Here is a 26,881-nt window from a genome sequence, read left to right as displayed (position 1 = left end):
TTCAGGCCTGGCTCTGATGTCACCTCTCTCTGGAAGCCTTCCTGATGCCACACCCCAGGCAAAAGAGGTGGCTCTGACCTCCCTCAGCACCACTTCCTGAGCTGATGAGCTGACCTCTTCAGCCCTGTGGTGAGGAGTCAGTCCTCCTCCCCAGAGCTGACCTCTTCAGCCCCATGGAGAGGTGTCACCTCTTCTCCGCAGCACACCCACACACACTCCTGAGGTCTCATTAGTACCCCTATCTCTTGACATAGGCCTGACCCGAGTGTCTGGTAATTGTTTTAATCCTTTCTCTAGTCGCACATTCCTTTGCCCTGTTCTGCACTCCCCGGGGACAGCATCACTTGGGCTCCCTGCCCTCTATGAGTTTGGCCAATGGGAGGCACAAGTAAAAGGTAGGAGGGCCCCCTGTGTGGCCACGGCCCTGCTGGGTGGCCTCCCCATTCCCACTCCACTCAGATCTAGGAATGCTAAAGCTTCTGCCTCTTAAAAGTCCTTGGTGCTTTATACACCTTACTGGCCCCTTAACCCTGCCCCGCCCCCTGTAAGTGACCCCTCCGTTAAATTCTTCTCAAATCCCCAGCTGAGTATGTTTTCCTCCAGGACCCTGCCTGCGACAGCCCTGTCCTTCTTGCTGCCCACCGCCCCACTAACTCACACTGTGAAGTTTCTCCACAGGCTGTTCCCCTTGATCAGCCCAAGAATGCTCCAGTACTGCCCCCTTCTGCTTTCACAATCCCTGGGTGGGTGTTAGGGAAGTCCCTGGTGCCAGCCTCTGCCAAGGGGACCACCAGGACAAGCCAGAGACCGCAATTATGCTGTGGGAGCCCACGGTGGGTCTCCCTACAGGTCCCTAACTCAGGGAGGGGAGAGTCAGTGATCCTGAGTGTCAGAAAAGGGAGTGAATTAGCCTGGTGAGTCAGGGAGGGGGTGGAGACTGGCAGGGGGCCTATGCAGTGGCCAATATCTTCGTGGAGAAAGCAATAAAACTGTGTTCGCTCATAAACGGGCACCACCAGGACCTATTTCCTGCTCAAATAAAATTAAAGGTGATGGATGGAGCTGCGAGTGGCAGGCAGAGCTGGGGGCAGCTTAGTGTTGAGTGATGGACCCTGTCCTGGGCCCGGCTCCCTGGGGTCTAGAGGCCCAGCCCAGGCTGGCCAAGCAGCTAGTCCCAAACCTCTCGGAGGCAGGGAAAGTCTGTGTATTGGGGGAGGTGGGGGAGGTAAGTAGGGTGGGTGGAGAAAATTAACAGCAACCATTCTTCAAGAACCTGCAATCCTCCCAGCGACCCTTATCACCGGATTTATCCCATCTCCCAGATGGGCGAGTGAGCTGAGGCACAAAGCGGTCTGGGAATCTGCGGAAGCTCACGCAGCCACTCACAACATCGGCAAACAGAACCATTAGATTGTAGGACTCGACTTTTTCATTTGTAGGGAGAGGCCAGGCCGCTCACCGCCCTCTCTTGGATGGAGTGTGCCCAGCCAGCAGAGGCCCAAGGCCACCCACCTGTCGTCATGCCCGGAGCCACAGCGACACGCACACATGCGCACACACGTGCATGTAGGCTCACTCAGCCTGGTGCAGCAGTGAAACGCACTCTCAGCCAGACTCCAGACCTGATTCCTGGGTCTGCTACCCACTAGCTTGTGGGCTTGGAAAAGGCACGTAGCATCTCTGTGCCTCAGGTTCCTCCTCTATAAAATGAGAGCATAATCAGAGTACTTGCTCATGGGGTAACGCTGTGAGGATGAAATGAGTGTAGGTATGTAAAGTGCTTACAACAGGCCACAGAAGTGCTGCAGGCGCGGGGAGGGGGGCACAGATCCACCCTGCATCTTACCAGGTGCACGTTCTCCTTGCACACCTCAGGGTGAGGTGGGGGTCCTGAGAGAGCAGAGAAGGAAACAGCCTCCTAGCACTCCTGCTTGGGCTTCATCTGACCTCAGTCCTTTGTTCTGAGGTGATATCCACCCCAGGCCTTCCCAGGTGCCCTAATGTTCCAGTAAGGGTCTGCCCCCTCCAGGAAGACTGCTGGCTTCCCATAGTATGAGGACATTTGCTTTTGGGTTGGTTTCTGCTTGAAGGCCTCTTCGAGGCACAGTGGTTAAGAGCACAAGGCTGGCTTCAAATCCTGGCTCTACCATTTACCACATCATCTGGAGCAAGTGGCTGAAACTTTCTGGGGCCTCAGTTTCCTCAGCTGTACAACAAGCAAAACCACAGGGTAATTGTAAAGAGTAAATGAATACTCTGCTTTTAAGGCAAGACTTGGCATGTAGGTCGTCAGTACATATTAGCTATCATTATTATGAGAGTCTTTTCTCCCCTTACTGAGACTATGAGCTCCTTGAGGCCAGGGTGCTAGTCTCCTGTTAGCCTCCCTGGTGCTTGAGATAGACAGGTAGTGATGGGGGCGCATTAGGTAGCCCTCTGAGCAGAGTGCCCCCCGCAGGCTCTGTAGATCCCTGCACTCCAATGACTCTCACACCCACCCAGGCACACCTTTCCTGGTGCAGGGTCCCCTGCAGGCAGGAGTGATCTAGGGAGGGAAGCCCACTGGGGAGAGACAACCCCAGCAGCACCCTGATGACTAATCCCATCTGTGTTCATCTGACCAGTGAGCCTCTGAAGAGTCAGGAGGTAGCCAGGTACCACTACCAGGTATGGGGCACCTACAAACATACATCATACGTACATACATACACACATACACATACCCAGAGTAGTGATGCCTCTGGGTAACCCACAACCCTAAGTCTGTTCCTACCCAGCTCCTTTCCTGACTACTGGATGGAGGGGGCTTACATTTCTCTCTTAAGTCAGGGGCTGAAACCCCACACTCTACCCTCCCCCTGTCACATGCCAGCATAGGCCCTAGCCTAGGTTACACCTGACACCCCCTACTGTACCCCCAGAGGAAAGACAGGGAGCCCACCCATTAGGAGGCCTAAAGATCTTCTGGGGTGGGGACGGCTGTGCCTCGGCAGAAAGGCAGCAGTGTGCACCCTGCTCCAACTCCACCCCCCTGCCCCCCAGCCTCCTGGACACAGGGAAAAGGAGAGAGGACTTACCACTGCTGGCCCAGGGCAGGTACCAGGGGCAGCTGACATTCACGAAGGAGCCCGGCAGCCCGTCTGGCCAGCAGGCATACTCATCGAAGGTCCGATTGCAAAACAGGCCTGGGTGCAGGAGGAACAGTCTCTGAGTCCCCACCCGGCCTGCCAGTGGCACATCCCCTCCACTGCCACTGTGGAGGCTGGCAGGGCAGAATCCCTGTACTTGGCTAACCTCTGCTGAGCACTCGCTGTATGCCAAGCACTGTCCCCACCCAGCAGGTACCAGGCCAGGGGACTCAGCCACTTATCAGCAGTGGAACTTCGAGCAAGTTACTTAATGTCTATTTTCTCACCTGTAAAATGGGACTAATCCTGTGCCCACAGGGCCTTTTGGAGACAAATACTGTGTTATATAGATACTTGAGCATGGTAATTAAGTGCTCAATAAATCCCTATGGGCCATTCTTTTTTTTTTTTTTTTTTTTTTCTTTTTTGGAACTTTCAGTGGACCCATGATTTATTCAGACTCCCTATGAAGGCAGTATTCAAACAAGGGAAAGACTGATTATACACTTGCTGAGATCAAAATGGAAGACCACCTCAGTGTGAAAATAAATTGCAACGCAAACATCTAAGAAGAGTGCCTATAGGCCTATTCTTAAAGTATACATCATAGATGAGGGGGGAACGGTAGCTCATGAGGCTCGAATAACCCTCTACGGCCGCTGTGCTGTGATTGCAGGGTCCAGCCAGCTCCAATCTTCTGCTCTTTAGACCACCCCATAAACTCCTCCGAAACATTTATTCCTATAAATATGTTGGTTGGGCCTCCAGCCCCAGCACAGGCCAGAAGTGCTAAGGAGAACACAGAATGGAAAGGCCAGGTCCCTGCTCCCAAGAGGCTCGAGCTGGAGAAAAGGGGAATAAGGTGGCACCCCCAGGTATCGGGCAGGTGTGGCATCCTAGAGAGGCAGATGATGCCCAACCATAGCTTGGGGGTGGGGAGCGCCTTCAAAGTCTCCAGGGGATTGGTTGGGTGAGGGTCCCACCTGGACTCACCTGTGGCTGGGGGTGGAGCCTCAGTCAGGAAGCGTTGGCACTGGTGTCGGTATTCTCGCCATTTCTGCACTGTCTCTGAGAGGGACACAGTGGCACCCTGTGGGGGGGAGGGGAGAAATGGAGGCCCCTTGGGTCCAGCCAACCTCTCTTTTCCCCCCTGCCCCCACACCCCCTTTTTTTTCATCTCCAGAGAACGGTAGAGCCTGAAACTCCACCAGGCATTGGCTATCTCTGAAAGGGGGAGAAAGTCACTACCACAGAGGCACTCTGGTGGATCTTTTCACATTTTTATCCCCAAGTAGACAGATGCGTAGCTTGATGTGTATTAAGTGGCCAGCACACGTCTACTGAAATGATGATTTGGGGGGCTGAGTGGGGTAAGGGGGAGTGTGCCGCATTCTGACCTCACCTAAGAGGCAGAGTTCCTGAGGGCCCAAGGTTTTGTGACTGCCAGGGACTCCTTTCCCAGTGCCCAGTCAGCCTGCCTGCAAGGTTCTTGCACTTTCAGCCATTCTAGAAGGGCACATGCCAGCCCAGAGTGGGAGAGAGACTCAGTCGAAGTCACACAGCACCCCAAGGAGCAGAGCTAAGGCTAGGACTCTGGCTCCCCCAGATCAGTGACTGTGATGGTGTATTGGGAGGCATGTGGTGTGGTGGGATTCAATGCTTACAGAGCATTGAAATAGGCCATCATGTCATCCGGGGGGGCCAACACACCACCCATTGTCCCTTTTTCTAGCATAACGTTAGAGATCAAATATTCAGCCCAGCTTCTATCACCTGAAGTAGTCCTGAGGACATGGGATCAGAAAAGTTCCAGAACAGGGAGACTTGGCTTACAATGGGAGGGGTCCCCCTATCTGTGAGTAAGGGGATATGAACCTCCATTTTTAGATAAGGTAACCAAACAGATTTTTTAGCACAGAGACCCAAATGGACCCGCCCATGTGAGAAATGTCCCTGCTGAACATTTTCGTGCACTTCCTGTAGATATATCTTGGGATTGTGATTCTTTTTTATTTGTATTTTTTCCTCAACAGGCTCCAAATGACAAATACTCCTCATTTAGAGTCTGCAGAGGCCAAGATGACCAGGGAGCCCCTTGCATAAAATGTAGAGCCTATACATGATTTAAAACAAAAGTTCACTTTTTTGAAATCACAAAAATACACTCGGGTGCTAAAATTAAAATAGCTTCTTTTGGGGCGCCTGGGTGGCTCAGTTGGTTAAGCGGCTGACCTCGGCTCAGGTCATGATCTCGCGGTCTGTGAGTTCGAGCCCCGCGTCGGGCTCTGTGCTGACAGCTCAGAGCCTGGAGCCTGTTTCAGATTCTGTGTTTCCCTCTCTCTGACCCTCCCCCGTTCATGCTCTGTCTCTCTGTCTCAAAAATAAATAAACGTTAAAAAATAAATAAATAAAAATAAAAATAAAAATAAAATAGCTTCTTTTGGGCAGCTTGCACCCTGGACTTGGTGCTGCCCTAAGCACATGTTGGATGTGGTTTGGGGTAATCCTGTCCTGGTTTAAGCTGAGTCCTGGTTTATAGGACACCTCCCACAAAGACACAGGTTGTCCTGTGCTCATCCGTGCCCACAAGGGAAGCGCCAGGAAGGGGCCCAAGCTTGCTTGAGCCCCAGCACATTCTCCAAGTAAGTGTGCCCAGGCCACAGGTGGCACCACCTGAAGGAGCTCTTCTGAGGGCAAAGGTCAAGTGTATTTGTTTGAAAAACAAAAGAACAAGGAATAAAACACAACAGCAGTTAAGGCAGTGTATTGATTTTGGCTACAAAAGACAGGTCAGCAGAATTTTTCACTAGAGCCAGTCCTGGTGGATCAACCCCAATCCCCAGCCCACCCCTTTTCCTTCTACCCCCCACCCCCACCCCCTAATGCAGCAGCTGGTGGTAAAAGGGCAGAGAGGCTGGGGAGAAATCCTCCTTGATCACTCTTTCTAGAAGGAAAGCAGGCAGAAAGCAAGGTCACAGCTGGGAACTAGGGCAGAAGGTGTGTCTGGGGCAGGGAGGGAGAACAGGGAAGCCCGTGGAAACTAAAAGTCTTGGAGTGGGGATTGGAGTGGGGTTAAAGGCTAAGGACAGCACCATGAAGGCCAGCTTGGCCACCAACACTCCAGGGAGGTTCAAAACAGAAGCAGCCCTGTCACCTGCTCTGAGGAGAGCTTCAGATATAAAACTATCTTAGACAAGGACTCCCTGGGGCAGGATTGTCTGCCCCCTCAGACTGGGGCTCCCTGAGGCAAGGCTGTGTCTCCTCCCTTAGACTGGGGCTCCCTGAGGGCAGGGCTATGTCTCCCCTCAGACTGTTGCTCCCTGAGGCAGGGCTGTGTCTCCCCTCACACTGGGGCTCCCTGAGGACAGTGCTGTGTCTCCCCTAAGATAGAGAGCTTCCTGACTTCTTCCTGAACCAGCTCAGGGTCTCCAACATACTGCTTACTGTACAGCCCTGCCCTCCAACCTCCTACATAAACAGCATGAACTACTGGGACCTCTGGTCTCTCCCCGACCAAGTGTTTATGGAAGCCATATTGTGCCAGACTCTGGGAGGTGGTGGGGATGAGAAACGTGGGAAACACAAAGAGGAAAGACAGGGCCCTGACCTGAGAGAGTTCCCATGCTATTTGGGGGGTGGTGTCAAGGGCTGGGCAGCACAGAACAGAGAAGGCAGGGGTGAGAGTGTTCAGAGGGTGGTTTGGCCCAGGCTCAGTGTAGACTCAGCTTCGGGGGACAGGCTGGGCTAGCAAGGGTGGAGGGTGGGCGTTTCAGCAGGAGGGCCCAGCAGGTACAAAGATGCAGAGGTGGGGATGTTGATGCTCCTGCCAGCAGAGAAAGGAATTTCTGGGCGAGGGAGAGAGCAGTGGCCAGGACTCGGACAGACATGAGGCTCTGGTCTGGGACAAGACTGATGACGTCCAGTAAGCAGGGCCCAGGTGCTCCGGTGAACACAGTAACACAGTGGAGGGTGAATAACCCTGGCTTTGGGCTTAGATCCAGGCCTGACCCTGGCTCCCCCATAAATTAAGTTTGTTACCTTGCCCAAGAATCTTAACTTCTAGCCTCAGCCCGTACATGTGCAAAATGGGAATAATAATAGTCCCTACCTACCCCCTGCCCAGGATTGTTGTGGGGATTAAGTGAGTTTATGCTTAGAATGGCCCCTGGCACATGGAAAATGGGCAGTCCATGCAGTCCTTCTCACGATTTCTGCTGTTTACAGGAGAAGGGGGAAGGCAGAGTGGATGGGGCAGCCTGGCTTCCTGGGGAATCTGGGCGCTACCTCTCCCTCACTTCCAGGATCGACAAAGTCCCAGGAGGAAACGGACATATTTTCATGCCAAGGCCCCATCATTCTGCATCATCCGGTGGCAAACCCAAGTGGGGATGCTCGGGATTCCATGCCCCTGGGCAGGGAACTGTGAGGAGGGGCAGGCCCTGTCCACCAGCCCCTAGCCCCGGTTCATCCTCCCCTGGCATGAGTCCCTGCTCCAAGCCTGATGAGGTGGGGCTGTGGGTGCTGGGTACTGGGAAAGACCCAGTTGTAGATGCTCCTGCCTCACAGGGCAGCAGACCAGGCCCACAAGAGGGCAGCAGTGGCGGGCTAAGGTGCCAGAGTGAGGGCAGGATGGAAGTTTTAGAATCAGGACTTACCAGGTTTTATGAGATCTCTCTGAAGAGAATGGAGAGATAAAACGGAGAAAATGGGCAGGTGGGAGTTATAATAAGGAGGGGCATCTCTCAGATGCAGGAGTTTGGGGAGGAAGCAGGAGGTAAGAAAGAGGACGCCAAGAGGGAGTGGTGTGCAGGAAAGTGCAAGTCCTGGGTTCAAATCCCAGTTCAATCTGTTAATGTGGGATTGATAAGATGCACTTTAATCCTCTGGGGCCTCAGTTTCCTCATCTGTACAACAGGCATATTATTCTTCTCAAAAAGTTACTGTACTGGGGCGCCTGAGTGGCTCAGTCGGTTAAGCATCCGACTCTTGATTTCAGCCCAGGTCCTGATCTCATGGTTCCTGAGATCAAGCCCCATGTTGGGCTCTGCGCTGAGCATGGAGCCTGCTTGGGATTCTCTCTCTCCCCATCTGCCCCTCTCTCCCACTCACACACACTCTCTCTCTCTCTCAAAATAAATAAATAAACTTAGAAAAAAAGAGTTACTGTACAGATCCAGCAACATAAAGTAGATGAACACCTTTATGAATCATCAAGCCCTGTACAAATGGGCAGTCTTAGAAGGAAGAGGAGACAGGAAAGGACATATTTGGCATGGGTGCTCCCAAGGTGACAGGCTTTCCAACACCCTGGGAAGGTACTCCCTCTCCAAAGACTAGCTCCTAACTGAAAAATTCCTCCTACAGTTTTCTTAGTGTGAATACATCTCTTCCCTTTCTGGAAGCCTTTTTGATTGAAGGAAGGGGGAAAGAGACCTTGGCCTCCCTGGGCCACCGAGGTGGGAAAAATGGGAGAGGATTCCAAAGGAGAAAGAGAACTCCAAAGACAAACTCTGGGGCCTCCTAGCTGACGCAGCCCTTATCTTCCCCAGCAGCTCCTCCCCAGACCCCCAGACCCCTCCCTCTCTGCCCTCCTCCCAGAGCCCACAACATCACCCTGGCCCCAGTGCCCTGGAAGGGTGGGGCTGCCAGACCCCTGGCTCTTTGACCCCCCATTAGTTTTTTCTTAAGGGCTCCAGACATGTGAGCAGAAGGGCAAGGCAAAGAAAACTGACACACGTTGTCACATGCACAGGAACCTTCACATGGGTGTCCTGTCATCCACATTATCAAACTCATCGTCGAGCACATGCTTACATACCAAGACATGACAGTCTCACACTCTCTCTCTCTCTCTCTCTCACACACACACACACACACACACACACACAGTCAGGTACACACTCACATGCTGAGACATCACCCCCACCACCGTGTGCGCACACACACACACGCACACGCACACACAGACTCCTCGACTGACATATGCTCAATTCACACTGTCACATACATGCATACAGGGAAACAGCCACACATTCTGTCACAAGCATGCTATCTCTCACCCACACGCTGGCACAGACTGGCAGAACCCATTCACACACAAAAATGTCTCTCTCTCTCACACACACACAAACCTCCCCATAGACACAGTATCATACATGGGGTTGCAAACACATATACGCTGCCAGACACACAATTACATGCTGAGACATTTCACACACCAGTGGCTCCCACACCAGCAGACTGCCACACGCAGGATCACACACAAATACACAGAGAAACAGGGGCTCATACAACCCACACCCTTCTCCTCCTGGACTCTCTCTCTCTGTGTTCCTCTATCTATCTCTCTATCACACACACACACACACACACACACACACACACACACACACAGGAATCTGCCTAGGGCCAGGCTGCAGCTAAGGAAGGGCCTGTTTTTGCTCAGAGAAAGGGACTGGAGGGCAGGATGTGGTTTCTTGGTTGCTCCTGTCCCGGGGCCCCCACCCGGGATCCGGGTCTGGGAGGGAGCCCAGCTCAGAACAAAGTCCACGCTGACCGCTGTGCACCCTGGACTCCCTCCGCCCTTCTCTAGAGTACAGAGGCGCAGGCCTCCAACAGCCCCTCTCCAAGCCCTGTTCTGCCCTGAAGAAGGCTTCCAGATTCTGGAGGACAAAGGGGTCAGTTCCCCCATGTGCCTCAAGTTGCCATTTCAGGGTTCCGGGGTCTCAATCCTCTCCATGACTTTATGTGGTAGAGCTTGTGATCCCCATTTACAGGTGAAGAAACTGAGGTTTGGGATGGTGAAGGGTGCTACCCAAGATCACCAGCTAATAGCAGACCTGATATTTGAACCTAGTTTTCTCTGGTTCTAATTTTGGGTGTCCAAGTCCTGCCTGTCTCCTCATAGACCAGGTTCCTCACAGGGATGGTGGGGAGGTAAGGAATAGGGGAAAGGGGTCTGGTCCTTTCCAGGAACAATGAAGCAGTGGCCTGGGTCCCTTTCTTTAGAGGTCGATTTGGCCACTACCACCTGCCCCCCTCCCGACCCCGGCTGCTGGCCAGACCAGAGAGTGGACAGCTCACTCTGTATTCTTCCTTCAGCCCCACCTGGGAAGGCAGGTATTAGGTACCAGCCCAGCCCCACACCCCTTTCTCCTCTCTGAATGACCCCTTCCTGAATGACTGGGTCATCTTACACAGGAACTTCCCTTTTCTGAGCTTTTTTCCCCATCAGTGACATAGAGGGAGTAACTCTGGCATTGCTGACCTCATGAAAAGAAAATAGAATGCAAAATTCACCCATTTTTAGAGTCATCTACATGGGCATAGGGTTGTACCACAATGACTGCAGTCTAACATCAAAGCCCTTTTGCTCAGCTCTCTGTGGTGGCCAGAGATGCTCAGTGCCCCCCAATAACAGAATCCCCAGAAAGCTCCACCCTCTCTGCTCAGAGCCTGGCTCATCCTGCCCGTTTCTGCCCTTCCAAGCCCAGGGCTGAGGAGTCAGGGGATCAGAAGTAAGAGCAGGTCCAAGGAGCCCAATTCTTCTGGGAAAAAGAACTTTGGGGAGAAGCAAGGCAGCCTCCAAAACCTCTCCATCTCCCTGAATCCAAACCAGGTCTGCAAACTCGGCCTGGAACAGGACAGAGGCAGACAGCAGGGCCTTCTACCTCCACCCAGCGCAGCCCCAAGGCGGTAAAGGTGAGAGCCAGGCAGTAATGCTAATGCGTCTGCAGTCTTGGCTCCTGAAAGATCCCAAGTACACCAGAGAAGTCAAGGCCTGGCTGAGGGACTTTGGGGAAGGTTCTGGGGCAGTAGGGGGCAGACAGGGGTGTCTCCTGTGGCTAGGGTCAGTAGCTGGGCTGGAGGACAGGGAGAGGAAGGGAATGAGTCCAGAAAGGAATTGGAAGGGGGGTGCTGAAAAATGGGCTGGCACTTAGCTAGGGGGCAATCTGTCCATATCTGGATTCTCAGCCAGGGTGGAGTCAGCCTTCACCAAGGCCATGCCCCCTCATCCTGCCCCCTCCTGTGCTGGGACAAATTCCAAGGCCTGTACAGGTCCACTCCCCAAAGCTCTCAGTTCTTTACGTCTGGGGGTAGGAACAAGAGGTGGCTCCCTTGACACCAGTCAGGCCACCCAAGCCTGCACCTCCTCTCTGCTCTAGCAACCTCACAGCATCTTTGGACATCTCCCCACTCCACAAACAGGCCGACTACACCCCCCAGCCCAGGAGCCCAGAGGCAGGAAAGGCAAGAAGGACAGTGAGGGCTGCAGAGAAGGACTGTGGAGGTCCATCTGTGGTCTGCTCGCCAGTAGCATCCAGGGGGCCAAGGTGTCTCTGTGTGTCCCAGTGCGCATCCCGGTATATGTTGTCACCCAGAGAAGTCAGAATGGGGGGTCAGACAAGTGTGTGAGGGGGACACCGCCGCGTCCACAGGAGCAGGGAGCCTCCTATGTGTTTGCCGCAGGGGCTGGGGTGGGAGGAGGGCACTCAAGTTCCATCTGGGAGGTCAGGAAGAAGGACAACTAGCTGCCTCCGCAGGGCCCCTGGGGCTATGAGTCAAAAGCTGTGCCGGGGGTGCTGCTGAGGGGGTGATGGAACTGGGTGTCCACACCCTGACCCTCTCCGTCTTCCCCTAGCCTTCTCGCAGGGTCTTTGAGGAGCGAGCAGGGTGGGCTGGGGGCAGGCACCGCGGGGAGGGGTCAGAGGCGTGGTGGGAGAGGTGAGGTCAGGGGAGGGGACGAGTCGGGGCGTACCCCGGAGGCGGGCAAGGGTCTCCGAGGAGAAGGAGTTGGGAAAGTGGTCTGGGGAGATGCGGCGCAGAAGTCAGCGCAGGGCGGCCGCGGGGCAGCTGGGGGCCTGGTGGAGGGCGGGGGCGGCGAGGAAGCGAGATCCGCGGGGTTGGTACCGTCAGCCGCCGTCCAAGCCCCCACCTCGGGCCGCCGTCCGAGCCCCCCTCCAGCCCCCGGGGCGCCCACCTCTCCAGTCCCTGCTCCACCCCCGGGGCTTCGGTTCCCACCGCCTGCGGTCGCGGAGTTTCGCTCAAGTCCCGGCCGCCCCTGCCGGGACCGGCTCCCGCAGCGCGCAGGGCCCCCTGCCTCCCCGCCTTCCCCCGGGGAACGCGGGTCTCACCTGGGGGCGGGGGCCGGCCCTGCCCACCGCCCCGAGCAGCAGCAGGGCCAGGCAGAGCGGGCTGGGGGCGCCGGCCATGGCGGGGGGGCGCTCAGGACCGGGCCATCGCTGCCACCTGCGGAACCGCGCTCGGCGACTGATCCCGGGCGGCCCGCGGCGCCGGGGGAGGAGCCGGCGCGGGGCCGCCCCGCCCGCGGGAGGGGCCGACGGGGTCCCGCGTCTTCCGCCCCGGCCGCCCCGGCCCCCTCCCCGGTCCGGCCCCGCCGCGTGCGCCAGTCCGTCCCGGGCAGGGGGCACCGGGCGCTGCGCTCCTGGCGAGCGCCGCTCGGGCAGAGGTTAGCGCGGGAGCCGGCCACCAGCCCGCCCCCCAAGAGCTGTGAGTGACTAGTATAAGATAGAGCCACCCGGCGGGGTTACCCCCTCCCCAGGTCCTCTCCTCATTTCCAAGTTCAGTCCGGAAGATCGCCCCGGGAGAACTAAGTAAGGTTGAGTGAGGAGCGGGGAGGGGAAGACAAATAGATCAGTGGAGCCCCGAGGCAGAGGGTCTAGAGATTTTCCCCACTCCTGCAGCCTCCACAGTCCTTGCTCTGAGTCACTAGGCCCTTAGAACCGTGTGTCCGTATGCCAACTTGTCTTCGGCTTTGTAGGGACTCTATTTTACCTGCCTTCGTGTCCACCGCTCCCCGCCTCGACCCCCCAAACACAGTGCGGGCAGGGGGTGGGGGCGGTGGTGCACAGGCCACCCTCAGATTCCCTTCTAACGGCCAGGCTGTGGGAGGGGGTGCTAAAATGCACTGACTTTACTTCCCTAATAAACAGTGGGAGTGGGAAGAAAGGATTACTCCAGCTCTAAAACAACTTTGACGTCACTGTTGGGAAGGGGGGTGGGGGGGCGGGTGGCTGCAGCACGCAGTCCTGGAGCTGCCATAGGGCATGTCTGGATCACTCCAAAGGGAAAGAGAGTCTGTGAGAGTAACTGCTCCTCAAGGGGGGAACAAAACTTCTCCAAGCCCTGAGGGGAACTGGAAGGGGTGGAGAGGAGTGGGGAGGTGGGAGGAGACAGCCAGTAGGAGGAGTCAGGGGCTCCCTTTCGGCAAAACGGACCCTCCTCTCCAGCCAGCCTCACCTCCTCTACCTGGGAGTCTTGTATTTCCTTCCCCGCCCAGAAGTCAGTCTACAGTCACCTTCCTCGCGCCACATAAGACTATTAGCATGTTCAGGGGCCCCTGGGTGGCTCAGTCTGTTAACGGTCTGAGTCTTGGTTTCGGCTCAGGTCACGATCTCCTGGTTTGTGAGTTCAAGCCCCCAGCCAGGCTCCTTGATGACAGCGCAGAGCCTGCTTGGGATTCTCTTCCCCACCCCCTACCTGTCAAAAATAAATAAACAAACAACAACAACAAAAGGTTATTAGCCAGTTCAGCTGCACCTGACAGGAAACCCCAAACAACAATGGTGTAACCAAGGGCTCTCCTATAAAACGAGGCCAGTGGTTCAGCCTTGGACTGGAGCAGTCGCTCCCTGATCATTAGGGCTTCCCCTGTTCTACTAGCTTCTACCATTCGCATGGCCCAAGCCTTCCACCAAAGGATCCAAGGAGGCTGCCCCAGCTGGCGTCATGACATCCAAATTCCAGCCAGCAGGAAGGGGGAAAGGGAAGAGGAGGGGTGCGCCTCTAAGGGTAAGGACAGGTCCTGAAAGTGGCAGTTGTCGGTTCTGCACCCATTGGTCAGAACTTAGGCGCGTAGGCACTCCTAACTGTAAAGGAGGCTGGGAAAAGTTCCCTTTATTCCAGCCAGCCGCTGGCAAGGTTAAATATTGGGGGTTTTATTACCCTTCTAGAAGGCAAAATTAGATATAGATTTGTAGATGATATGGACATCAATATAGATATAGGGAACAATTTGCAAGCTTGGGGGTTGGGGAAAAGAGGAGGGAGGAGGAGAAGAGGCTAGAGGAAGTATTCAGACAGAACTGGGCCTTGGCCATGAATTTATCCACCTCCAAATTACATTTATTCAATAAATATCTATTGAACACCTTGCTATGTGCCAGACCCTGAACTAGGTCCTGGGGAGAATGTGGCAATGCTGCCCCTACCCTCAGGAAGATTATATTCCGTGCAGGTGAGAGACATTAAACAAATAATTATCGGAGCCATTTCTATTACAATCACAATCGTGATCCATACCGCTGTGAAACGCAGATGTGGTGGGAAGTCCCGTGGTCAGTACTGAAAAGACCACTTTCTTTCTGCCAGCGGGCTTTCTCTGACTGGGAGGAGATTTTTGTGTTCAGCCAGTGCAGGCTGGGCACCCCTAGGAGCTGCTCTCAAGCATGGACGGACAGAGGAGGATGGATAACCACCCCAGCTCCTACCCCAGCTCTGAGGATGGGTGCCAGTCTCTCCGAGATCCCAGGGCAATGTGGCCCCAGCTTCCCACTGCTTCCTTCCCTGGCCTGGCCTGCTTTCCAACAGTAGGGGACTAGTGCTTCCTAAAGATAAACTCCTTGTCCTCAAATCTTCACCCCCAGGTCTGCTTCTGGTAGAGTTCAACTGAAGTCACTGGAGCACTGAAGTCAAGAGCATCGAGGGACAGAGGTGGCCCCCTGAGCCCAGAAGCATTTGGGTGGCAGATTCCTCAACCTCTCCTGGAGGTCCAAAACCCCTGAGTTTTTTCTGACACTACCTCTCCTCTCAGCACACCCCCCCCCCACCCTGGGTTGTGATGGCCCCCTTCTCACTAGGTGGGGCTCCCAGAGGGTGAACATTCTGTAGTGCAGCACCGGCTGGCCTAGTGAATGCTCAGTGTTCACAGACCCTTCCTTGTTCTGTCTCTGGGTATGATGGGTGATACTGGGCACCATGCCCTAGGTCTTCTGTGGAAGTGCCTGCAGCGGCTGGAAGGTTGTATATCAGATGTTTGGGAGGATTTGTTTTCCCAACTTGTAAGTGAGTAAGGGTCAGAGTAGGTCCAAGGTCTGATTGCCTTGCTTTGCTCTTTTCTTTTCTCTTTTTTTCTTTTCTTTTCTTTTCTTTTCTTTTCTTTTCTTTTCTTTTCTCTTCTTTTCTTTTATTTTCCTTTCTCTTCTCTTCTCTTCTCTTCTCTTCTCTTCTCTTCTCTTCTTTTTTTTAAACAAGTTAACACCTTTCCCTCCTCCTTATCCTGACTCCAGAGGGTTCCCTTTCTCAAACCCTTATCTAACCTCATCCCTGAGCCCATCCGTTGGTTACCTATTATCTAGGACCAGGTCCTCCAAACTCATAGCATCTAAGAAGCCTACTTGGGACTGCCCCCAGTTTGTGTCCTGACTGGACCTCTTGCATGTGCTTCCTCCCACCTCTCTGCCTTTACACTCAGTCCCCTCTGTCTGAAGTGTCCTCACTTACCTCGCCTGCCTGAACTCCTACTCATGCTTCAGGACCCTGCTCAGGCAGCCCCCTCTCTATGCAATGTCTCCTCAGCTCTGCCCCTCAATGCTACTTCAAGACAGCATAGGCACTCTTGTCAGCAGCAGGAGCCCTGGAAGTTTCCCCTAAGCTTAGTTCTCCTTCAGAGTTCCCCAACTTCTGCCCACCTTCAGAGCCTCAGTGAAGAAGTTGCCCCCACCTGGAAGCTTTCCTTAACCCCTGCCCCCTGTTCTTGGGGACCCCAGTCCCTTGTGTTTATGGCCATCTGGGTACTCTAGAACCCCCTTGAATGTTTGCTGGTTAATTTCTCAGTTTCCTCATGGACCCTGAGTCCCTTAAGGGCAGGGACCTTGTTTTACTCCTCTGTAAGCCCTCAGCACCCAGCACGGTGCTTGGCACATACTAGGTACTTAGTGATTCTTGTTTAAAATAAGAAACAATGGGGGGGGGCGCCTGGGTGGCGCAGTCGGTTAAGCGTCCGACTTCAGCCAGGTCACGATCTCGCGGTCCGTGACCATCCAGGCTGATGGCTCGGAGCCTGGAGCCTGTTTCCGATTCTGTGTCTCCCTCTCTCTCTGCCCCTCCCCCATTCATGCTCTGTCTCTCTCTGTCCCAAAAATAAATAAAAAACGTTGAAAAAAAATTAAAAAAAAAATAAAATAAGAAACAATGAACTGAAGCACTTGAACCATGTTCTGTCACTGTCCTTGCGACTTTCCCTTGTTAGACTGTGGGCTTCTTGAGGGAAGGGATGTCTCCTTGTTCATCTCTGGATATCTAGCATTAGCACAGGTCCTGGGCAAGTATTAGGTGCTCAATAATGTTTGTTGCATGAAAAGGGCCAATCCCAGTGTCCAGTGAAGTGCCTGGCACAGAGTAGGTGCTCAAAAACTTATCAGAAGAAAGATGGGCTGGCAGAGAAGACAGATTATGTCCTGGGGAGTACAGTTTTCTCCTCTCGCCACACGGTTATCGGGGCCCCTCCCCCAGACCCTGCTATGGTCTGAATGTTTGTATCCTCCCCACAAATTCATATGTTAAATCCTAATCCCCAAGGTGGTGATTTTGGAGGTGGGGCCTTTGGGAAGTGATTGGGTCATGAGGGTGGCACCCTCATGAATGGCATTGGTGTCCTTATGAAAGAGACCCCTGAGAAGTCCCTCCCCCACCACCATGTGAGGTTGCAGAGAGAAAACAGCCATCAATGAACCAGGAAGCGAGCTCTCACCACACACAAAATCCACCAGTGCCGTGATCTTGGACTTCCAGCCTTCTGAACTGTGATAAGTAAATGTTTGTCATTTATAAGCCATCAGGTCTATGATATTTTGTTACAGCAGCCCAAATGGACTAAGGCTTCCTAGAACAAAGGACAGGATAAGCTAACTTAGAACAGAGATTTGATCGGATGGAGAACTGTTTCCCGAACTAACACTGACCATGAACGAGAACAATAGCCACGACTTATTGAGTCACCCCTCTGAGCCAGATGCTGCTGGATGCTTCGTGTGCCCTGATCTCCTCAAGTATTATGAGCACGTACAGGTATACCCATTGTATGGGCAAGTAGACTGAGGCTTGGGGATGAAAAGCGAGTTGCTCACAGAGCAGCACTGACATTCATCGCCAGGGCCACCTGCCCCCAAAGCAAGCTCCTGATGAGCAGCCTGGATCTGCAGAAACACAGAGGGTTCAGGCTCCAGCTCTACCAGCCTGTCTCGGAGGCACCTCCCCTGTGGCTCCTTCCTCTGTAGCCCCCAGCTCTGGGTCCCACTCCTTACCCCCATGCCCAAAGCTTCTCTTATGGCCCTAAAGCAGGGCACCTTCAGCTTTCACTAAGAAAACGTGGTTTTCAGATCACTTTCACAATGAAAATGGGAGTCAACTGACACATGCACCTGAGGAAAAGAAAGACGTTGCAAAGCCCTTCCTTATGGAAACAGACCTGAGAGCCGTCCACTCCACCCTTTGTCCTTGGCTGAGGAAGAGCCTCTCCTTAGTTGGAAGGCCTGGCCAGAGGGCAGAGCAGAATCCTGCAGCTTCGGGAAGGTGGAGGGCAAGGGAGTGGAGTAGTGGAGAGTAAAGGGGAGAGGATGGGAGGGGTGAAAACCTGCTGAAAAGACAGGCGTCTCCTGCCCATATAGTTCAGCTCCTTTCTGAGCTCCAAGTCCCTAAGAGATGTGCTTATTTTCCAAATCTGAAGACTACCCCCTCTTCCAGGGGTCCAGAGGAGGAAAGAGTCAATGTCTTTTAGCCTAATATAAACACACGTGCACGCACACACCTCCACACAGATCTTACAGCCTGTCAGTCTTGGCTTCAAATCCAGCTCAACCGCTCACTGAACATCTCTGAGCCTTGGTCTCACAATCTGTAAAAGGGGCATAATAATAAAAGCCACCATTTACTGAGCACTTGCCTTGCTCCAGGCGTTGATCCAGGAGCCGTGTGTTACTCCATTTAATGCTCACCACTGCCCTCAGCCTCGTCGTTGCATCATTGCCATCGTTGCATCATTGCTGGTGAAGTCTGAAGATCCACCGGCCACAGGGAGAAAGCAGAGACTGAAGGAGAGGGCCCAGGAATCCAGGAGCACCTGGCTGTCACCAGCAAGGAGGCGACAGTGCTGAAGGAGTCTGTCACCGGAGGAGGGCCCTGTGGACAAGGGCTCCATGCCTCTGCCTCTGGCTTCTCTTCTGTCTCCTGTCCCGGTGCTTCTGGAAGGAGCCCTGGTTGTGACCTGGGATCATTTTTATCCCCATTGTCCCAGTGAAGACCCTGAAGCACAAAGCGGTGGAGGAACTAGCCCAAGATGGCTCAAGATAGCCAAGATGGCCTGGATGTGACCGGCTGGCCCCGGCACACTGACTGCACAGCCCGCAGGCACCGCCTTGCAGAACTGCTGGACGATCACAACCAGCACTTGCCCAGCACCTGGCGTAAATAAGTCCTCAGGAAACACAACTGTTGTGCCCCGCAGCCCTCCATCTTCCCGCTGTCATACCAGATGTGCTAGGTCTCAGCAAGACAGCAGGTGCAGCTGCCAATGTCCAGGGTCTCCAGCTTAGCACATCCCTTCCTGGTCCAGATGGCTACCACCCAGTCCCCCAGGTCTGGGGGCAGAGAGGAGGCCGGCTGAAGCAAAGAGGCCCTTCCCCCCCCTCCAACCCATACAGTGCCACTCTCGCTGCCCCCACTCACCGGTCCCACCGGGTTTCCCAGGTGCTGGGTTCTGTCCAGCTCTGGGCAGTCAGCTGGGGAAGATTTACAGCCTCTTGAGCTACAGCGATTACTGCTCTCTTGGGTGGAGGCAGCACACTGTATTTTCAAAGGGGGCAGATCACTGTTTTCATAACTGACTCCTCTGTTGAAAGAGAAGTCAGTGGGATTGCTCCTACTTTGCGCAGAGGGAAACTGAGCCCCACGGGAGTGGGAGTCAGGGGATTTGCTTAAGGTCATTTAGCAAGGTGTTGGCAGGGTTTGTGCACCTCTGGATGAAGGAGTAGGAAAAAATGAGGCAGAACAGCAAAGGTCCTCTGCCTTCTCCAAATGGGAACTCTGGCCAGAAATGACGGGGCTCCCTCTGGGCGGAATCTGTGTCGGCAGTGGGGAGAAGGTGAGAAAAAACCCAGGGGAGGGAGGGAGTCATGGGGAGAGGGGCTGAGTAAGAGCTGGAGAACCAGTGAGAGTGAGAAGGAGAAAGAACCTTCTATTCTCTTCCTTTTGACAAGACCATTGTATCGCAGAGCTGGCTGAATGCTCGCCAAATCCAGGCATGTAGCATGTGTTAGTTCCCTGGGGCAGCTGTATAATAAAGTGCCCACAAACTAGGGGGCATGCATGATAGAAATTTATCATCTCACACAGTTCTGGAGGCTTGAAGTCCAAAATCAAGGTGTTGGCTGAGGGCTGACAGGGAGAATCTGTTCCAGACCTCTCTCCTAGCTTCTGGTAGCCTCAGGCAGTCCTTGACTCATAGATGGCATTATTCCCTGTGTCTTCACATTGTCCTCCCTCTGTGCAGGTCTGTCCCCAGACTTCCCTTCTGTGTACAATGCCAGTCATACTGGATTAGGGCCCACCCTAATGGCCTCATTTTAACTTGATTTCCTCTGTAAAGACCTATTTCCAAACAAGGTCACATTCTAAGGTACTGAGAGTCAGGCCTTCAAGGTCTCTTTCTGTGGGGGAGGGGGGATGTGATTCAACCCATAACCCATTAAGACCACATTTCCCAATGTTCCTTGATTAGTTTCCATTAGTGCACCAGGTAGAATGTGGAAGAAAGTGGTATAGGCCACCTCTGGCTTGGTCCATGCAACTCCCCACACAATCCTCCGCACCCTCTCCTCCTTCACCTTCCACCTGGTGCAGGTGATCTGGTGGAGAGCTCTAAGGCCCCCAGGGGACTGCAGAACCAGAAACCAGCAGTTTTCTGCTGGCCTGCATTGCACTGTGTCTTGTTAAGCCACTGAGATCCGGGAGCTGTTTGCCTCTGCAGTTAGCCTACCCTGACACCTGTGGGGGGCACGTACTCCTGAGTCTGTCAGGACCAGAGCTAGTTAGACCAAGCACAGGGCTTGTGAAGGTCCCCTCTGTGGTTGCAGTTAGGCGAATGGGATGCCTCACTCTGGGCCCATCTCCTGCTCCTCTGTTCCCCTCACCATTGTCAGCCGGTGGCAGCACCAGAAAGCGGACTCTGGGTCTGTGTGGCTGCGGCTCCTGGGCCCAGAGAGCAGGCCCGGCCTGTTTGTTCTTATCCATCTGGCTCCTCTCTACCCCTCATCCCTGTGGTTACCACCTATCTGCCTTTTTCTCTGGAAAGAAGGTTGGGGGCAGAGGAGAGGGTAGTTGTGACAGAGCCCACACTGTCCATTCACAGAATATTAAAGCTCTGTAGGAAAAGAGGAAATGTGCCAACTTGTACACGTTTGGAAATCAAGTGAAAAAGAAGCATCACACCTTCTCACTGTGGTCTTTCAGCACCTCTGTCATGGCCAAGAAACCCACTGTGACCAAGATGAAGAATGAAACCAGCATCAGCCTGAGTCTAAAATAAGAGGTGTCCTCAGTCTAACATGCTTACCAGCCCACCAGCAAACAGCCTCCTTCTTAGAAACTCTTGCCGGCTGTTCCGCTTGTGGAATCCTTCAGACCAACCCATCACAGGCCCCACAGGCCCCACAGGCCTGAGGAGGAAACTCTCTGCACAGAGGCCTGTGCAGGCCCAGAAGTTCTCTCTGGAGCTGGGGTGAGGAAGCTGTAACTGGTCATCAGGAGCCAGGATCACCTCCGGTGCTGAGTCAAAGTCACTGGAAAACCTTGTCAGAGTCTCCCAAGCCCACAGGGCAGGTGGGGCCCCTGGCAACACCCTGACTCTCATCCTGGAGCCTTCTAGATCTCATTCTCACAGACACATTCAGGCTGGACGAAACCATCTCCCTTGGTTATCCATAAAAGGAATGTGATAACCCACTCACTCCTTTCTCCTAAACCAAAGAAAACAAACACAAAACAAAGTCTGACCCCTCCCAGCAACCTGCACCTGTGTGCCTTGACTCTCTGAGGTCACATCTGGGATCCAGCTTGAGGCATCAGCAGACATCTAGGACTGGCCCTGCAGATGTCTCCTAGACGTCCACAGGATCACAGCCCAGAAGTTTCCACTCGCATCTCTGGTCAAGTCCTGGTTGACTTGTGGCATGGCAATGCTTCAGAATTCCAGACTGGCATATGGTTAGGGGAAGCTTGGAGTCTCCTTCTGTGGTCAACTTCTGACCCTGAACCTAGCCTCTAGTGGACCTGCGGCTTTGGCCAGAAGTTTACATTTTCCAAGGACCCAATCTTTTGCCTCTCAAGGCCAGCCCAAGAGTCACTTCCTTCCCTGTTCTGAAAGTCCTTATCCCTAGTGCACTCAGTGATCCTCTGGTTTCTGGCTCATTTGTCAAACGGGATGCAAACAAAGCTGATGGAAATACTCAGCACCTAATAGCTCAGATGTCCAATCCCCCACCATCCAGGTGCTCTCAGGGGGAGCTGTTTGGGGGGACAGGGCTCCCAGAATTAAGTCTAAGCATGGCAGTTTGGAGAACACACAAATACTTCTCTGAGACGAAAGTTAATGGTGCCAGCACTGTGCTTGGGGGTGTGTAGCCAGGGGCCCCAGAAGTCCTGGAATGGGAAGCCATGGAGGCCTTGGCAACAGTGGGCAGTGCTGGGGTCTCAGCTGGGGTCTCCAGAGCTGAGGCTCTGGAACTGATGGAGGCAAATGGAGGATAAGGAGTGAGTCCCCAACATCAAGCCAGGTCACTGGATCTGAGATATGAAGATCAAGTCCCCACAGATCTATCCCTTCTCTCTGCCCATCAAAGAGTTTGAGATCACTGACTTTTTTTTTCCTGAGGATTTCCGTCAAGGGTGAGGTAATAAAGATCATGTGCAAAGCAAGAGCAGGACCAGGCTGACCAGCAGACAGGTACAAGCTGATTGTAGTCATTAAGGTTTATGGTAGTCATGTCAGTCTGGGTGGCAAGTACCCCAAGGAGTACCCACTACCGTCCTCAGGGCCTTCATCCTGGCCATGCTCTTCATCATCCTGGTGCAGTAGGACTACTGGGGCCACAAGACCCATATGGGTTTATTAGGTGCTGAGGTTCTGTGCCAATGGTCCTCATCCCTGTCCCCCTGGCATTTTCTCAGCCCCTGTGCCAAGGGGCCAAAGACTAGCAAGTCTTTGCCTGCTCTGCCAGGTTTGCCAAGGCCACTCCAATGTCCCATCCAAGACCCACAGCTCTGACCCCTGGGAAGAGATCGTCCCCGAAGTCTCTTTGTCAGGAATCCACTGACCCACACCACAGTATCTGGCGGTGGTCACTATGTGGTGCTTTCATACAGGAAAAATCAGTGAGCTAAACCTGAAAGCAAGCTAACACACAGAAGTTCCCCAAACATGGAGAAGGGGCAGGTTCTGAGGAGCAAGTTCTCCCGCAGGCTCCCTAGTACCACCTGGTTTAGGGGAGAGACTCTGGTCAGAGCGTGGGACTCTGTTTTCCTTTGTCCCCTAAAGCAGACCACCTCAACTTTCCAAGTTTCCTCGTCTGTATAATACCCCCTGCCTGCCTACTTACACGACTATTGTGAAACTCAAATGAGACAAGGGCACCTGGGTGGCTCGGTTGGTTAGGTGTCTGACTTTGGCTCAGGCCATGATCTCATGGTTTATGAGTTCAAGCCCCGCATGGGGCTCTCTGCTGTTAGTGTAGAGTCTGTTTCGGATTCTCTGTCCCTGCCCGCCTCGTGCTGTCTCTTTCTCTCTCTCTCTCAAAATAATAAACATTTTTTTAAAAATCAAAGGAGAATAATGCACGAGAAAGAGCTTTTGCAACCTGCAGAACACCACCTAGGAATGAGGAGCCCTCACGGCCATACCCATAATGTTCTCCATCCTCCACGGTCACATGCCCACAGACTTTCCTCTCAGCCCTCCTCATCATGTGTCCCGTGCTGCAGCCAACCCAAATTCATCATCGTGGTTCAAACCGCTAGCCTGCCTTTGCCACGCTGGGCCTTTGCTACTGCTGTGCTTCGTCCTGGAATGCTCTTCTCCCCTATGTTGAGGGGTCAAATCCTATCCATCCTTCACGGCTTGGCCTAAAGTCTTCTTCCTCCAAGGACCTTGCTTTCCCCTCCCAAAGCAGAGTCAAATGTGTCTGGTGCACTGCTCTGCCATTTCATTTTCAGCATTGGACCACTCTCTGAGTTACATTGTGTCTGCTCACAGGGGGTTTGCTTACATTGTGTTCTCTGCTCTACCCCCTGCCTGACCTCAGAGTCACTCTTGCATCAAACCTGAGGGTCAGGGGCGCCTGGGTGGCGCAGTCGGTTAAGCGTCCGACTTCAGCCAGGTCATGATCTCACGGTCCGTGAGTTCGAGCCCCGCGTCGGGCTCTGGGCCGATGGCTCAGAGCCTGGAGCCTGTTTCCGATTCTGTGTCTCCCTCTCTCTCTGCCCCTCCCCTGTTCATGCTCTATCTCTCTCTGTCCCCAAAATAAATAAACGTTGAAAAAAAAAATTAAAAAAAAAAAAAACAAACCTGAGGGTCAGCATGGGGCCTGGGCACGGAATGTGCTCAGCATCATCATACTGAGTTGGAATAAATCGGAAAGGACCTCAAGAGGTAATCAATGTCTTTGGGGCCCGGAGGCAGATGAGTGGTCAGGCTCCAGGGATCAGGTCTATAAACATCTTCTGCCAGAAAAGCCCAACTTCAAAGCCTAGCAATTTTAGATTATATTTGCATTGGAGGCTTTTAAAGTAGCAAAACTTTAGATTTATGTCTTCACGAACAGATGTGGAAGGGAAAATCAATTCCTCATAGGATTGGCTTGTTTGTTTTTTATCGCAATACTAAATATTACGCATCAAGTGATAAATTAATACATAAGTTGACCTAGAAACATAAACACAGGCTCCCCTCAGCGAGGATGGAGGGAAGAGGTGTCTGAGCTTCTCATGGCCGGATGTGGCAGGTGTTTGGACATCACATGTCAGTCAAATCGGAGTTTCCCACAAAGATGCTGGATTGGACAACTCCCTAATTGAGACAACTCTGAAAGAGCCAGATTTTCCCCCAGAAGAGGGGAAAAGTGGACATACTTCATTTAGGGGGGAAGACATGTGGTAAGGAAGGCTGAGGCCATCTTGCCACTGGCTCTGGAGCCTTTCCAGGGCTGCAAAAAGGATGTCAGGAGAGAAGCTTGGCAGCCCCCGGGCCCTTTCCCACCCATGCCCTCCTCCAAGATGAGAGGAAGAGAATGGAGAAATACCACAGACTGGCCCTGAGAGTGGTGACCCCCAGGGCGATCGCCCCAGGCGATCACCTGCTCTCTTCCTGATGTGGCTCCTGGAGTGAGGAATATGAGCAAATGAAGCGTGAGCATGACCTTCCTCCAGTGGGCATCAGCCCCTTGCCCTCTGAGGAGCCTGGCAGAAGGGGCAGGTCAGCATGACAGGGCAAGAGCAGGACCAGACAAAGAAATTCACCTGCTCATCCCCTGGGCCAGCTGTCCCAAAGACTAGGGTTCTGTGGGCAGGGGAGAGACCTGAGCGGAATGTGGGGTCTGAGATGCCCCAGGGAACCCCACAACTGAGTGCTGGCAGCCAAGGACTGGCTTGGGTTTCTGGAGAAAGCTGACCAGGAAGAAAGATCAAATCTAGTCTTGAAAAAAAAAAATTCCATAAACATGGAAAAAAACTAAAAGTGACTGCTTTCCCCAGGAGAGGAGATGACACATAATAGACAAAGCTTCTGACGTGATCTAGCTAAACGCCAAACAGTTGGTTCTTAGCTCAAGAGGGAGGGATGGGGAGAGAGAGAGAGAGAGAGAGAGAGAGAGAGACTAAAGTGTATTTTCTATTTGTCTGGCGACCTTTCATACAGGTTTTTTTTTTTCAATATATGAAGTTTATTGTCAAATTGGTTTCCATACAACACCCAGTGCTCATCCCAAAAGGTGCCCTCCTCAATACCCATCACCTGTGATAGACACTGGAGGTCCTTTGAGAGGACACTAGAAGAACAATAGAAAGGGGGAAGGATTTGCATAATCAGGAAGGAATACATGGAATCTGCAAACCATAGATGGGCGTCCTTATCCCCTCAAACACAGGTCGAAGTCCCCGGTCACATGTCTGAGGAGGCTGGGGTTCCAGTGACAGAAACACCCATGGGTTTGTCAGTCAGGAGACTGGAAAAGAGCCCCCACATTCGTAAACACCATCTTGAGGCCGATGGGTGAAGGTGCCGGGAAATTCGAGGCTCAGGCGTCGAATATCTGCACCGGGTCAAAGGAGGGTTTGCCTGGAAATGGAGAGGAGGTGCTTTAATTAATCAGCCACAGCCTGAGTAGGGATGAGCAGAGAGGCAGCCCCTGTCAGGAAAGGCGGGGAGCTGCCAAGCGCAACACGCCTGCTAAGCCAAGAGGAATATTCCCCTGCTCCCCGAGGACACCTGTTCAATTAAAACTGCTTATAAAGAAACAACTGTAGCGCTGTCACCCTGTCACCTCCCACATTCCCGAGGAGGGTGATTTTGCAAGTCCCCAAGGACCTGAGCCACTGCGAGCCCCTCCCCCCAGACTCCTTCTTGGGAGACAGAGCAGTTAAGGTAAATCTACTATAAACCAACAGCTTCCTAGGAACTGGTACCAATTCAGGGTAGACAAAGAACGTTTTCATTTCTTGGGCAACACTCCGAAGTATTTATATTCATCTCAGAAGATTGTATGTAAATCAAGACTGGTTCCTTTTTGAAGGAAACACCAGATGCAGCAAGAGAAAAGCAATGGTGTTGACTAATTTCTCCCCCCCCCCCCCCCCAAGTGCTCAAGTTACAAAAGTCATTTTTTTCTAAGGCGAAATACAGCTCGATCCTTCAAAAATTCTTAGGGAGTTTACAGCTCTGAGAAAAATAGCAGGTAAGAACGGATGCTTTCAGATTTCAGTTATCTTTGTGTTTGGGGGTCTTTTCAAAATCTGTTCCATCATCCCACTCAACCCCAGGGGCTCCCTCAGGCAGGGACCCCCCTCTTTCTCGGCCTCTTGGAAGGGACAAGAATTGCATCACCTCCCTCAAGTTCTTCCCCCCCCCCCCTCCCCTTCAGCTGGTCTGGGAAGCTCTCTGCACTTCAGGGGTGTGGCTTCTGTGTGAAGAAATATGCTCTCTGAGGTTGTCGGGGTCCTCTGAGGAGACCATAAGAAGGAAGCAAGAGAAAACATGTTCAAGATTTCTTTAATGTTTATGTATTTTGAGGTGGGGGGGAGCGGCAAAGAGAGAGAGAGAGAAAGAGAGAATCCCAAGCAGGCTCTGCACTGTCAGGCTTGATCCCATGAACCATGAGATCATGACCTGAGCAGAAATCAAGAGTCAGATGCTTGACCAGCTGAGCCATCCAGGAGCCCCCATGATTTGTTTTTAAATCAAAGAAGGCTGAGAAAGAGGACATGAAGAGAAAAGGAAAAGAGCGTGGAAGAAGAAAGACAGTGCCCACGTGCTCTCCTCTGGTCCCCGGCTTCCCAGCTGCCAGGAGTGTTCTGGCAATTGGCTTACAACTGCCCCGCCCACTCGGCCCCTTCGCCCCTCTTGGGGCTGCCTGCAGGGCTGTCGTTGCTCTGCAGGGCCCTCCCGGGGGTGGGGGTGGGGGGCTGAGGCC

At 53.3% G+C, this 26,881-nt stretch overlaps 1 protein-coding gene across 1 annotated transcript in view; it reads right to left on the bottom strand.

The window, feature by feature from the left end:
- GLP1R (glucagon like peptide 1 receptor) overlaps positions 1–12,445 on the bottom strand; it is a 38,758-nt gene extending 26,313 nt beyond the window's left edge. Inside the window, 3 exon segments of the mRNA XM_043591306.1 lie at positions 3,078–3,185; positions 4,122–4,218; positions 12,263–12,445. Coding sequence (XP_043447241.1) covers positions 3,078–3,185; positions 4,122–4,218; positions 12,263–12,340 — 283 coding nt within the window. The 5' untranslated portion in view covers positions 12,341–12,445.
- Positions 12,446–26,881: the final 14,436 nt, after the last annotated feature.

Source organism: Prionailurus bengalensis, chromosome B2, assembly GCF_016509475.1.
Source record: "Prionailurus bengalensis isolate Pbe53 chromosome B2, Fcat_Pben_1.1_paternal_pri, whole genome shotgun sequence".
Classification (NCBI taxonomy): domain Eukaryota; kingdom Metazoa; phylum Chordata; class Mammalia; order Carnivora; family Felidae; genus Prionailurus; species Prionailurus bengalensis.
This window is presented reverse-complemented; position numbering and strand designations above follow the sequence as displayed.